Source organism: Montipora foliosa, chromosome 9 (assembly GCF_036669935.1).
Source record: "Montipora foliosa isolate CH-2021 chromosome 9, ASM3666993v2, whole genome shotgun sequence".
NCBI classification, from domain to species: Eukaryota; Metazoa; Cnidaria; class Anthozoa; order Scleractinia; family Acroporidae; genus Montipora; species Montipora foliosa.
The window spans coordinates 35,144,072-35,156,666 of record NC_090877.1 but is presented as its reverse complement, the minus strand read 5'-3'; the positions used below and the strand labels follow the sequence as shown (position 1 = coordinate 35,156,666).

General features: G+C 38.5%; 2 protein-coding genes across 3 annotated transcripts in view; one reads left to right on the top strand and one right to left on the bottom strand.

The window, feature by feature from the left end:
* Nucleotides 1-122: 122 nt before the first annotated feature.
* Nucleotides 123-5,117, bottom strand: LOC137971967 (putative 2'-deoxynucleoside 5'-phosphate N-hydrolase 1). The gene is made up of 4 exons (XM_068818720.1): nucleotides 4,897-5,117; nucleotides 2,240-2,293; nucleotides 1,707-1,817; nucleotides 123-907 (listed from the first exon to the last, which is right to left on the bottom strand). The coding sequence occupies exons 1-4, from the start codon at nucleotides 5,054-5,056 to the stop codon at nucleotides 801-803; spliced, it is 432 nt and encodes a 143-aa protein (XP_068674821.1). The 5' UTR covers nucleotides 5,057-5,117; the 3' UTR covers nucleotides 123-800.
* Nucleotides 5,118-5,143: 26 nt separating this feature from the next.
* The window catches only part of LOC137971966 (prostaglandin reductase 3-like), a 17,995-nt gene continuing 10,543 nt past the window's right edge, over nucleotides 5,144-12,595 (top strand). Inside the window, exons 1-8 of one of the 2 annotated variants that reach the window (XM_068818718.1) lie at nucleotides 5,145-5,316; nucleotides 5,804-5,891; nucleotides 6,562-6,660; nucleotides 7,861-7,959; nucleotides 8,488-8,527; nucleotides 9,357-9,385; nucleotides 9,533-9,607; nucleotides 9,796-9,867. In XM_068818718.1, the coding sequence (XP_068674819.1) occupies nucleotides 5,180-5,316; nucleotides 5,804-5,891; nucleotides 6,562-6,660; nucleotides 7,861-7,959; nucleotides 8,488-8,527; nucleotides 9,357-9,385; nucleotides 9,533-9,607; nucleotides 9,796-9,867 (639 nt within the window). In that variant the 5' untranslated portion in view covers nucleotides 5,145-5,179. Of the gene's footprint in view, nucleotides 5,317-5,803; nucleotides 5,892-6,561; nucleotides 6,661-7,860; nucleotides 7,960-8,487; nucleotides 8,528-9,356; nucleotides 9,386-9,532; nucleotides 9,608-9,795; nucleotides 9,868-12,595 lie in introns of both variants that reach the window. The other variant, XM_068818719.1, reaches the window with a different exon arrangement.

The window sequence follows — 12,595 nt, the reverse complement described above, 5'->3', positions numbered from 1 at the left end:
AGACTTAAAAGACACACTTCATTTTGGATATCAAAATTGGAGCTGCATCTAATTATATGAATTTCTGGACATGAGTGGTAAAGTCCACAAGTGAAACAACCATGAAAAATCAGCAACAAGTGATCTGAATGTGCAGCAAGACTTTAATAGCAACATTGGAAACACTGAATAAAGGCAGGACTGTCAAGTTGATGACTATCAAATAAGCATACTATTATCCGAAAATTACAGAGAAATTTGTATGTAGCAAGGGAGACATTTGCGATGAGGGGACAGGGATGCCCCTTGAAAGGCCTTGATACAGACGTGGCTGCTTTCGTATTATGCTAACTAGAATACATTTTCTTAGTTAAACACTGAAGAAGTCGTTAAAAGGCTTGCTTCCTTTCACAGCCCAAAGTTTTCTCCTTTCTGAGAAGCTTTGTACTTTTCTATTTCCATCTTTACTGTATTACACAGTATTGTTTACCTCCACCTATTACACAACTAAGAGATCACATTAAAGAAACGTCTATACTGTTACAACCGCCGACATGCAGAAGTTCCTAACTCCCAACTATATGGCACTTGAGAGTGACACCAGCATCTGTATGATGTATGGAGAATTTTTACCCATGTCACCAGAATTTGCACAAGAAAAAGAGTTCTGTTCCCAAAAGAATCATTTGCTCTTCCATTATGACAACCGTTTCTTTGTCTGCTCCTCCAACCAGGCTGCTATGATGTCATAAACGCTAGATTGCCCTCCCCTTTTTTTCCCCTCTAATACTTTACAATGTCTTAACATCAGTAAAATTTTATCAAAGAGTGCTAAAGAATTCTCGGAGAATCTGTGGTAGATCTTGCTCTTTGTAATCCTTCACAATGAAGTTTTCATCTACTGCTCCACGGATCATTGCTGAAAGATCTAGGTGGTTGAAAGGACCAATGAACTTGTGTTAAAGCCCAGCATGTAACGTGCTTGGTGTGTCTTAAAGGAAGGGTAATTTGATAACTTGACATTCCCTGTTAGTTTGGGCCAGCTTCAAACAAGAAAAAATTGTGAAACTGTAGGAAAGATGTGGAATGCCAAGTTTGTTTTTGTCCTGTTTCTGCAACATGTGCAGTAGTTTGTACAGTAATTTAGTTTGAGTTTTTTTGTTTCGGAATAAGTTTATTTTCATAAACTCTGGAGAAATTGATGAGGAGGCATTTCAAGATCCCAAGCAGTGCAAAATGTTATTTTATTTTGTTAGATTATTGAGGTGGCATTGGGGTCTTTTAAAACATTGTGCTTCAATAATCGTACAAACCATCAAAACCAATAATTAATTTTTCTGAAACTGTAAATGATGTACATGTAATTCATAGGTAATAATGTGAAGGATATGAGGTTAAATCTGCATCACAAGGCTAATTCCAGAAATTGGGACTAACGTTGAAGAATGTGCACAAGGCTGCGGTTGCTGAAACTCAAACAAACACCAAACAGGAAAAAACCACAAACCATAGCCTACCAATGGGAAAAACTGCATTAGATACTAAAACCGAAAAATCAAAGTTTTTCAGCGCAAAAACTGGGCTAATAAAAAAGGCAAAACTGGAACCCCAATGCCCCCCTCATTATTGGTTTAAGTTGTATTGTCTTTAAAGTGGATTCAACTATTCCCATCAATGAATTAAAATGTCCTTGGTTCCGAATCTGTTTTATTAGCAAAACTACTTACATTTCCCTGTCTCTGGCCTAAATAGGCAAAGTATCTTCTTTTTGTTCTCTACAGCCCTTCCAATTTCATAACCAACTCCTAAGGAAGCCTGGGTAACTTCAGCAACTAAAGCTGGAAACACAGAAAATGATTTAACAGATTAACCTTATATCTACTCCAACTTTTGGCACATCCTTGAATGTCTCATAGGGACATGCAATACACCACTTCGGAAAATACCATAATACTATTTTTTTGTCCCCCCCCCCCCCCCCCCCCCCCCCGCAATTGGTTATAAGCATTGTTTCCAGTTTCTCTTGGGACTTACAATCATGGTCCCAAGAGAAAACAAAAACAATGCTTATGCAAAATTTGGGGGGACAAACAAAGAGTATTGTGGTATTTTCCGAAGTGGCCTATGACAAGCTTAGCTGGTCTGTGTGGAATAATAGCAACCAGTATAATACTTACTTCACTCGTAAATGGGATGACCATGGATGAATGGTCTCATGTTGTAACAAAGTGAAACATGTTCAAATGTTTAACCAACTTACCATCAGATTTCAAGAGCCATGACATGTCCTGGTCGTGAATGAACTTATCTGTACCTAATGTAATCAGAAAATGAAGTTAAAAGTAGTAAATAAGTGTCAATGGCAGATGACAAAATTGTGCAGAGGGTAATCATGGAGTGTGCTTGAAAGGTGAATTTTAGAGCCAGTGCTGCAACCGGTTTTACCCCATTTCCGAATTATTTGAATTCTGACATCATTTGCACCAACGATTTCAAACAGACCATGTCATTCCTGTAGACTGCACAATCGTAATCCAAACTTAATAACTGAGTTGTCCGGCCATATTGTAAATTATTTTTCCACTTCAGAGTATCATTATGGCTCAAGTGTGAACACTCACTCGACAGATATGTCCAGAAATACACATGGATTTTGATAAGCATCAAGTATTGCTCTCACCAATTTTAACATCACAAACTGTCCCCTAAACTCTTATCCTCAAGTAACGAGAAACAGCTGCATTTAACCTCACCAAGCCTCAACCTTAAGGAGCAAGGGTGGCACAGTCGGTTAGTGCGCAGCCTTAGTGCAACATGTTCCGAGTTCGATCCCCGGATCTCACATCCTTGTTTCGACTTCTTTCCTTTCAGTGTAGCCTAAGTAGCTTTAAATACCCTTAAAACGGAGCTTTGATGGAAAGAGGGGGGTAAAATGAGTGCACTGTTGGCTTCCTGGGAGAATACTCTCTAGAGAGTAAAGGAGCTTCCGACGTTAAATAAGATGTACCTTTACCTTTACCTTTATAGACTTGGTTCTACGACCAAAAAAACAATTATTTTTTTCTTTGGATTTCAAAACTATGTTAACTAAACTAAACACTAACTGAGTTTAAGTTCTGATTTTAAAAAGACACCTGTTTATTTGAACTGGAATTTTCTTATTTATTGGTCCGCCATTACTAACTTTAAAATCTTGAGAGAGCTGGGTTGAGGAGAAAATGAAAGACTCACTAGTTTAAGAATGCAATGCGTGTGTATGCGGCTGAATTAATATGCAGCACGGGAGTTCCGGACTTTTAACCCATGTTTTGCATATATAATAAATTGCGTTTACAGTGTACACCCTGAAATTTTAAGCTAGTGAGTAAATGACGTCATTTTCTCTAGATCCAACCCTCTGAGGTCCAATTGGTCAGTTTTGAAAGTGAGTAATGGCGGACCGTAAAATCCAAAACTTACACTCAAAATAAACAGCCTTGGATAAAACTCAAAGCTCAAAATTTTGCCAGTTAGGTGTTAAGCGACACGCTTTCAAAATCTGAAGAAAAAAAGGAAATGATTTTTTGATCATAGTACCACTTTAATTAAGGAACACTTTGTCTTGGATATCAAATTTGGATGTGCAGCTAATTACGTGCATTTCTGGACATAGTCAAATCACCACTACTTGAAAAACAACGCTTTTACTTACAACATGGCCTGGGAAAACAAGGTTATTAAAAGATTTATTAGATCTCTTGGCAGTCAAATCTTGCGGTACAATAAAGACTACTATAAAGTCAAGTGGGCCGTGCTGTTCTTTGTCCCAAGAGTGACGTGATATCATGGTGGTCATCTACATCTACATGTTCCAGCACTCGGCAAAGTCCCTTTTGAGATGTGTCTGTTTCTGCTTAGGTGGCCTCGTACACCGTAAGCCTTTTTAGAGACATCACTACCAAGCCTGTCACTGCTGGAGAGGACAGGACAACCACAACACTGGGGACTCCATCCCATACTCTTTTCAAATAGTGTGTAGTGCTCACAGTCCCTTCTGAGTTAATAGTCAAACCGCTCCTACTTTGGTCATGCAGGCACATTGAGAGGAGAATGCTCGCTATATCACCATGACCAAAGCGGGCGGTTCAACTATTAACTCAAAAGGGACTGCAAGCAGTCTAAATAGTGTGTGGGTTCATTAATGTCCCACAGGGAACTTACGAACGTAGAAAATATTAATTTTGTGAAACAGGGCCTATGGTTTATAGTCCGAGAAGACTTGAAAGCCTAACCATTTGCAGATGTCATTATAAAGGCAGCACTTTCTTCTCAGTTCTTTTAAGATCCTGAGTGTTGATTCGGTCAGGGTTTGAACCCCCGACCTCCGATGCTCAACCAACTGAGCCACCGGCAGGTACAAAACACAGGTCACAGGTCATTGTTTTACCAATGCAGAAGTTACCCTAAACATTCATAAAAGCTAACCTTAGGCCTAAAAACGTTTGTTTAGGCCTAATTAGGCCTAAGGTTAGCTTTCATGAATGTTTAGGATACTTTCTGTATTGGTAAAACAATGACCTGTGACCTGTGTTTTGTAAATGCCGCTGATCAAGCCACCGGTGTGCGGACATGTTGGCCATGTTGGTTGGCATGAACAATAACCTGTCTCTCCACTGGGAATTAAAGGTATGCAAATTCTGCAAAAAGAAATTGTGTTGTATTGCCAACCAACACGGCCGCCTTGTCACGTGGGTCTAAACCAAGAATATGCAAATGAGGGTACAGCCATCCAAGGTTTATATCTAATTAACTTTGAGACTTTTTAACTTAATATAGTTTCCTGACAGCTTTATACGTTTTTCCAGTATACAGCGAACTTGATACATTGATCTTTGAGGCAGTCCGTCATGCGCGATCTGGGAGAGGACGTTTGGTTACCTTTCTCCTTTTCCATTAGGTTGGGATCGCCGATGTGTTCTGTTAAAACTTCACCATAATCTTTCAGTTGATCGATTATACGCTTGTATAATGCTGCATCGTCCCTACCGGCACGAATGCTACCGCAAAAGTAAATCAGTTTTTTTGTTTGAGCATTCATTTTTACTCAGCACTTCTTCTTACAAAATCTACCAGGCCCTCTAGGCGAGGACCCCTAGTTGAGACCCCATGGTCACGCAATCTTTCATCTCAGGCGAGAATTTTTTCGTCACGACACGTCAACATGGCCGCTAGGAAACTTCCCGAGACTTTCCGCAAGCTTGTTATCACCAAATTCTCCACCAACTACCGAGAGGCTGTAGAAACGTTGACCGTACCGATGATACAACCGAAACCAGATGAGTTATTGGTGAAAAACAGGTGACAATATTATGAGAACTGTTCCAGGGTCAGTTGGGCATTCTTCACCTACTTCAGTACTTGGTTCGAAATAAGGGCATTATTTGATTGAGACTTTCTCTGCAAGGGGATAGCGTACATGTTATTAATTAATTCATTCTCACCAAGAATTTGATCAGATTCGTGTCAAAAAGAATTTTCCGGGATTGAGTTGACAGCGGCAGCAATGCCTTATCCAACGACAAGGGGGGAGGGGGTGGGGTAACACTGGGCATGACGTAGGTTAGCCTTCCTGTAGGTCTAACCTTGGTTTAGGTTAGGCTAACCCTTAGCCTCACCCTTACCCTCCTAATAGCAATGATGGGACTAACAGACCAGGTCCACAGTGGAGCTCCATGGACTGGGGTTCCATATTCATGAGTTTGGATATAATTCCTCTTTTTCTGGTTGCTTATGGCACATTGTGCCTGACAACGGAATTTTCTCTTTTTTCAACTGTTGTATCAAGATATGTTGGAATAAATGCAACTGATATTAACCACTCAGCTGGTCGATATGATCCAGGTAAATCTCCTCCCTTGGATGCAGGCCTGGAGGTAAGTGTGTTTGAGAAATAAGCATCTTCTATAAAATATACCAGTCGTACTTAGTCTAGTACCCTAATAACCTCTAAGTAAAGCATTTGGTCACAGAAAACCCTCAACACCCACTCTTTTGAAGCATTTGGGGAAGCCTTAGAACATCCAGGTGCACTGGGTTATTTGCAGCATAACTCGTCTGAACTTATTTAAATTTATGCCTACAGTTGATCTCTCAAATAGATCTAATCTGCCTGTTCTTATATCACATTTATCAAACAATCTTAAATTTGAAAAGTTATAATGGTTGACGCTGCTATCAAAACTATAAACATCATTGCTACCCCCCTCCCCCTCCCCTTCCCTTTAGATGGGGTGTTAGTCCATTGCAGTGCTACCCTCAGCAGTAGGGGCATGTCACTTTGTCATTGTAACTCATTTATACACTTGGATGGAGATAGGAAGTGTGTGGAGGCACAATGGTATAACTGCTTTGTGTGATGGACTCCCAACTCCATGTTCACTGGTTTAAGGCCTGGTTGTGTCTTTTTTTTTTTTCTTAGAAAAAACACACTGTCCCTGAGAATAGTACAAGTAAAGGATATTGGTTGTTTCAGTTTACTGAAAGACACCATAGTTTTTACCTGATCAAGAAGGCTGATGTTGGGTTAAAAATTCCTTTCTTTAGGGAATCGGAGAGGTGATACTAACTGGGGAAAAGTGCACTAACTTTAGTATTGGCCAGGCTGTTGGCTATTTAAAGAATGGAACATTTTCGGAATACATGGTATGAAAACAGCTGTTGTTTTTTTTTGTTAGAGGATTACAAAATGAGCCTTATATTAAGGGTGTGATAAAATAGCTTTAGAGCAGGGTGTAGAAACTATGGATGTCATTTCACAGCAATGAACACCTGTGTGTACAAAGAAGGGATTGTGGTTTTTTTTTTTTTTTTCAAATGTTGGGCATTTAGTTCAACAGAATTGACCCATTTACTCCTGAACTGCCCTCCATTGACGAGTAAAATTGTCTGGCATTAGACAGCGTAAAATTTATTGAGGCTCCCTCTCAGGAGTCAATGGGTATAATGGAGGGGGCATTAGGCGTTAACCGTCAGAGTGTAAAGTGATATGAATTCCCATGTAATCCATTTAACCATTAGCTGTAGTAATGGCAACAGGTCCACATACGTAAGGGCCAAAAAACACTCACCGCTAGCTGGCATTCCCTTCAAGTCACTGGCATGGCCTGTTTCAATATCCCAAGGGAGGTGAATGTTCCAGGGGAGACTCACTCCTCACCTGTCTTACTTCCTTGTGGGACTGAAATGTTCTAACACTATTATATAATAGCATAGCAGCTAGTCCCTGATGTGATTTATAATTATTGCTGTAATCTGCAACATAGTTTAATATAATTTAATCGAATGTAGCAGTCTGTAGTATTATAATATTACATGTATTTATAAACTATAAGAAAACAACCAACAGAAATTTATGCTCTGTTTAGATCGCATGTATCTGTATGCCTTTGTTATTTGTGATATAGTAAATAGTATTTGGTGCCTAAATTCCTGAAGGGTTATTTCATAAGATTGTGTTGATATGGAATTCTTATAATTAAAATGTGACCTGTTATTAAATAGGGATAACATTTTAACTAGAAGTGTATATAATGATTTACAGAAGTAAATACCTGCAACCTGAACACTGAATTTTTGTTGGCTGTCATCTGCATGAATTAATGATGATTTTTAGAAATGCTGATACAGTTACTCTAATTAGTATTGTGTCCTAGGGAACAAAACAAGGATTTCTTTGTTAAGTTTATTCCCTGGAGCCTTGACGTGCCCTTTGACCAAATTTTAGTCTATCGACTTGGACAAAATTAATCATAACTACCACATGAATCTTGTCGTAATATAATATTTGTGGCAGGTACCCTCATTACACTTGAACAGCAAGACATTAGTGTTTTATCATTGCAGACAATTCCTTCAAGCCATGCTTTTCCCCTTCCAAGGCTGGATCCTGCTTATGTGTCATTACTGATTAGTGGTTTAACTGCAATTATAGCTCTTAAAAAGGTTAAGTACTGCAATAATTGCTTTCATCCTGATTGTACTGTCCATGGCATTATAATATTTCTTATTTCTACCACCAACACATCTCTTCCATTAAGTTGGGGATCTTGCTTCTTTCTGCAAATATAGAGGTGTAGAGTCAGTACTACACTGTATAAGTAATGAGATTAGTGCTTAATTTGAAAAGGTCATATCACATCCTATTAAAGCCAGAAGCATATACTTTTAAGGATATAAATATGACTGTTTTTTACAACAATGTTTGTTGATAATGTTGGATTTTTTATGTAATGTTTTTTTTTCACCTCCTTGCTCTTTCAATCAAGTATTTCTCACAATCCTTAAATCAACAACAGCATGTATGTATCATCTGATGGTAGCTTTCAAAGACCAAACTTAGAATAGTATTTGGGACAAAATGATGCAATTCTTGCAGTCTCTTCGAAAAATAGCCCCTTCAAGAGAGATTGAGTTTTAATAATGTTTTTTTTATTATTGTTATCATTCATTGTCATCTTAATTTTACCCTAGGTTGGTGAAATAAAGAGCAAGGAGACAGTTCTGATAACAGGTAGATCTAAAAAGACATGCTATATAATACAGCACTAATTTATTAAATACTGTACAAATAGGGTGCTTCATTAATGTAGATAGTTAGGATTTAAGCAGGCCCCTTTGGCAGTCTGTTTTCAGTTTAGGGCAACTAGCTAGTGTTATGATGAAAAACTTTAAGGAGCATTGTTATGGGTAACATGCACCTCTGGAAATTTTCACCTATATATATATGGTTGCTAACGCCTACACTAAAAGCCCACAAAAGGATGAGCCAGAAAACTGCAGAGGCCTGCTCTAGGTCCCAAAATTGAGGTTCTTGTCTTTTGCACTGCAATCTAATTAACTTTGAAGTTGAATAATCAGGACCAAGTTGTTCTCATGAAGAATAGCACTTCATGGTTTTTTGTACCTCTGAACCCTCACATCTGAATGAGCAAATTATATTCTAATATACAGTAAAGCTAAGAAATTTATTCTCGTTGAACCACAGAAAGTAATCAGGTATTTTGTTAGTTTGTGTTCAGTCCTTGCTTTCTGTTTGAGCCAACTCATCACATCTTGACTTGTCTCATTTTTGTTTCAATTTCGCTTGTGTTCAATGGCTCGTTGACTCAGAATCGTCAGAATTATGAGCTCAGATGTTTTTAAGTATTTTTATAATAAAGTTGGAAATTTTTTAGGTAGCTAAAGTAATACCACTGGTCTCCAAATCAACTTGCTGATCCATGACCCACAAGGCCATCTCAATTTTGCAGTTTACCTATTGGGATTAAAACGCATTAAAGTTAAGATGTTTTCGGAATTTTTCTTCGCAAATTAATCAAACATTTTCTCTATCTATCTAGCTGCAGCAGGAGGGACAGGCCAATTTGCGGTAATCATTGAGTTAATTTCCACAAACGTTTGCTACTTGCTAATAAAGTACTTTAATTTAATATGATTATTGTTTGATAGCAATTTCAAGACAGTAATTTTGACCATGTATAGCCACCCCTAATTGAAAGACAATCATGTTTCACAGGTTCAGTTAGCTAAACAGGCAGGATGTCATGTGATAGGTACATGCTCAACAGATGCTAAAACTGAGTTTCTTAAGGTAACCATTTCTTTTATCTTTTTTGCTGTCATATTAAGTGAATGTTTCAAGAGGCCCTTACAGCAAAACCACCTGTTATAATTACATGTATTATAATAATTATTGTCTCTTATGACTGCTCCATTTGAAGAGGAGTGTCACTTTGATTGATTTGTGATGGATCGTAATTTGAATCTTTCTAATTTTAGTCACTTGGTTGTGATCGCCCTGTTAACTACAAGACTGAAAATTTAGATGAAGTTCTAAAAAAGGAATTTCCAGTAAGTATGGAATAATCCAACCATCTTCGTAGCTAGACAAACAAATTACATGTAGTTGATACCTTGGGACTTGTGCAGGGCTGTAACTTACAGCACCTTTTTACGAAATATTTATTGATTGCTTGTGTGATCCTCACCATGAGGATGATGATGGTGATGATGATGATTATTATTTCAATTTGAGTTAGTACCAGGTGACTTCATGCTTCCTTAGGTATCCTTGACCTTCCTGGTTATTCTTGCTTTTCAAGGCTATCAAGCTTTCGGTAAAAGAAGCACACTTCTCTCAAGACCCACTTTTTTCATCCACATGTCAAGTTGGGGGCTTTATTGTTCCTAAAGCACTAATTGTTTGGATCGGATCAACAAGGACCTCATAACAATTTCATGGACACTTATTATTATCATTACTCAAGTTTTATTCTAAGCGCAAGTCTTGTCTGATCAAATAACATGTCATTTTTTTAAATAGAGCGTGAACCTGTGACCCCTGACTCAGTTGGTTGAATGACCATCAAACTTTCATGCAGGAGATCGCGGGTTCACAACCCAGGTCGGACCAACACTCAGGGTCTTAAAGTGCCCCTGTGATTAAAAACGTAACTTCCTTTAGTAAAATATGAAAATGTTACACTGGTTAAAAAATATTATTGAAAAAAGATCTTGAAATCCCAACGTTTCGGCTACTAACGTAAGGCTTCTTCAGGGGTAATAAAAATATACAAGGAAGTGACAAGTGTATTTAAAATTGCGTAGATGCTAATAAAAACAGAATATATTATAAAGTCAGTTCTTGTCCAATAATGCCAAGGCCCTACATCATCGCGGTTGAGCGGACTTTTGCATGTGTTAATTTCCCATGCCCCTAAGAGGCGTCGGGTTCGCCAACCAGGACTGGTACGTAATATTGTAGATGATTCCCACGAGATAGTGTGGCCAGACTGTAAAGAATGTTTGGCGAGTGCAGATTTCTTGGGGTGTTCTTGTTCGACCGCTTTTTGGTGTTCTCTGAGCCAAGTATTGAACTTCTGTTTGGTCTCCCCAATATAGAGATCAAACGCGCTGGATAATTTACTCCATTCCTTGCAAAGATTGCGGCAAACTCTACATCGGGGAGACCAAATGGAAGTTCAATACTCGGCTCAGAGAACACCAAAAAGCGGTCGAACAAGAACACCCCAAGAAATCTGCACTCGCTGAACATTCTTTACAGTCTGGCCACACTATCTCGTGGGAATCATCTATAATATTACGTACCAGTCCCAGTTGGCGAACCCAACGTCTCTTAGAGGCATGGGAAATTAACACATGCAAAAGTCCGCTCAACCACGATGATGGCATGTACCTGCCCCAAGAGTACAGGGCCTTGGTGTTATTGGACAAGAACTGATTTTATAATATATTCTGTTTTTTATTAGCATCTACGCAATTTTAAATACACTTGTCACTTCGTTGTATATTTTTGTTACCCCTGAAGAAGGCTTATGTTAGTAGCCGAAACGTTGGGATTTCAAGATCTTTTTTCAATAATATTTTTTTAACAAGTGTAACATTTTCATATTTTACCATGGAACCACCTGGTTACAAATCAGTTTTTAAAAATAACTTCCTTTCTTTCTTCAAATGTTTAAAGTGTGTTTGCTTAACAAAATTTTCATCTTTGATTTTTGTTTTCATGGTCCGCCATTACTCACGTCCAAAACTGACCGATTGGACCTCAGCGGGTTGGATCCAGGGAAAAGTGACGTCAAAGCTCACTAGTTTAAAATTTCAGCGTGTGAATGCAGCATATTGTATATGCAAAACCCGAGTTCAAAAGTCTGAAAGACCCAAAACTCCCATGCTGCATATTAATTCTGTGACGTACACACACATTGCATTCTTAAACTAGTGAGCTTTTGACGTCCTTTTCTCCTTGATCCAGCTCTTTCAAGAACTTAAAGTTGGTAATGGTGGACCATTAAATAGGAAAATTCCAGTTAAAATAAACAGGTGTCTTTTTGAAAACTTTGGTTGCTTATTGTTCACTTAACATAGTTTTGAAATCCAAAGAAAAATAGGAATTGATATTTTGGTCACAGGGGCACTTTAAAAGTAACTGAAGAGAAAGTGCTGCATATGAAATTTCATCTGCAAATGGTTAGACTTTCAAGTCTTCTCACCCTGCTAGCAGAGCCTTTCTTTTGCTTGCTCGATTTTGGTGTTCTCAAGAAGGGCTCTGCATGAATCGAGTAAGATCTTTATTGAATTTGCGCTGCATGTTGCCAGGATACAGTCTCAAACCCAAGCCTAATATGCCAGATCTCGCCGCCATCTTGGTTTTTCATGATACAGCGGGCACAATTTAATATAACCATCGGTTTTGTCACTAAACAGACGCTCGCACTGGAAAAACCGGTTTAACGAGAGAAAACAAGATTGACTAGTCCAAAAGTTCAGGCTGCGGCGGCTTCAAAGAGTTTACGCGATTCTGGCAGAGCCTCCTTTTCTCCTCCTCAGTAAAGAAAAAGATAAAAGGAGGCTCTGCTCGCAGGGTGAAGTCTTCTTGGACAAGGATTAAATAAGCCATAGGCCCCATCTCACTGTAACTCTTCTTGTTAATCAACACTGCATTATGTTAAAGAACCCACACACTGCCATAAAACTGATGTGATATGTGTGGTATGTATAACTCCATTACCATTAGAGCGAGTTTCAATCGAGTCAATCGTTGTCGTAAAACCAAAAC

Coding starts and splice junctions, on each gene's coding strand:
- LOC137971967 (XM_068818720.1), bottom strand. CDS start 5,056: ATGAATGCTCAAACAAAAAAACTGATTTACTTTTGCGGTAGCATTCGT. Junction 2,294..4,896: donor CCTAATGGAAAAGGAGAAAG/GTAACCAAACGT, acceptor TGATTACATTAG/GTACAGATAAGTTCATTCAC. Junction 1,818..2,239: donor ATGGCTCTTGAAATCTGATG/GTAAGTTGGTTA, acceptor CTGTGTTTCCAG/CTTTAGTTGCTGAAGTTACC.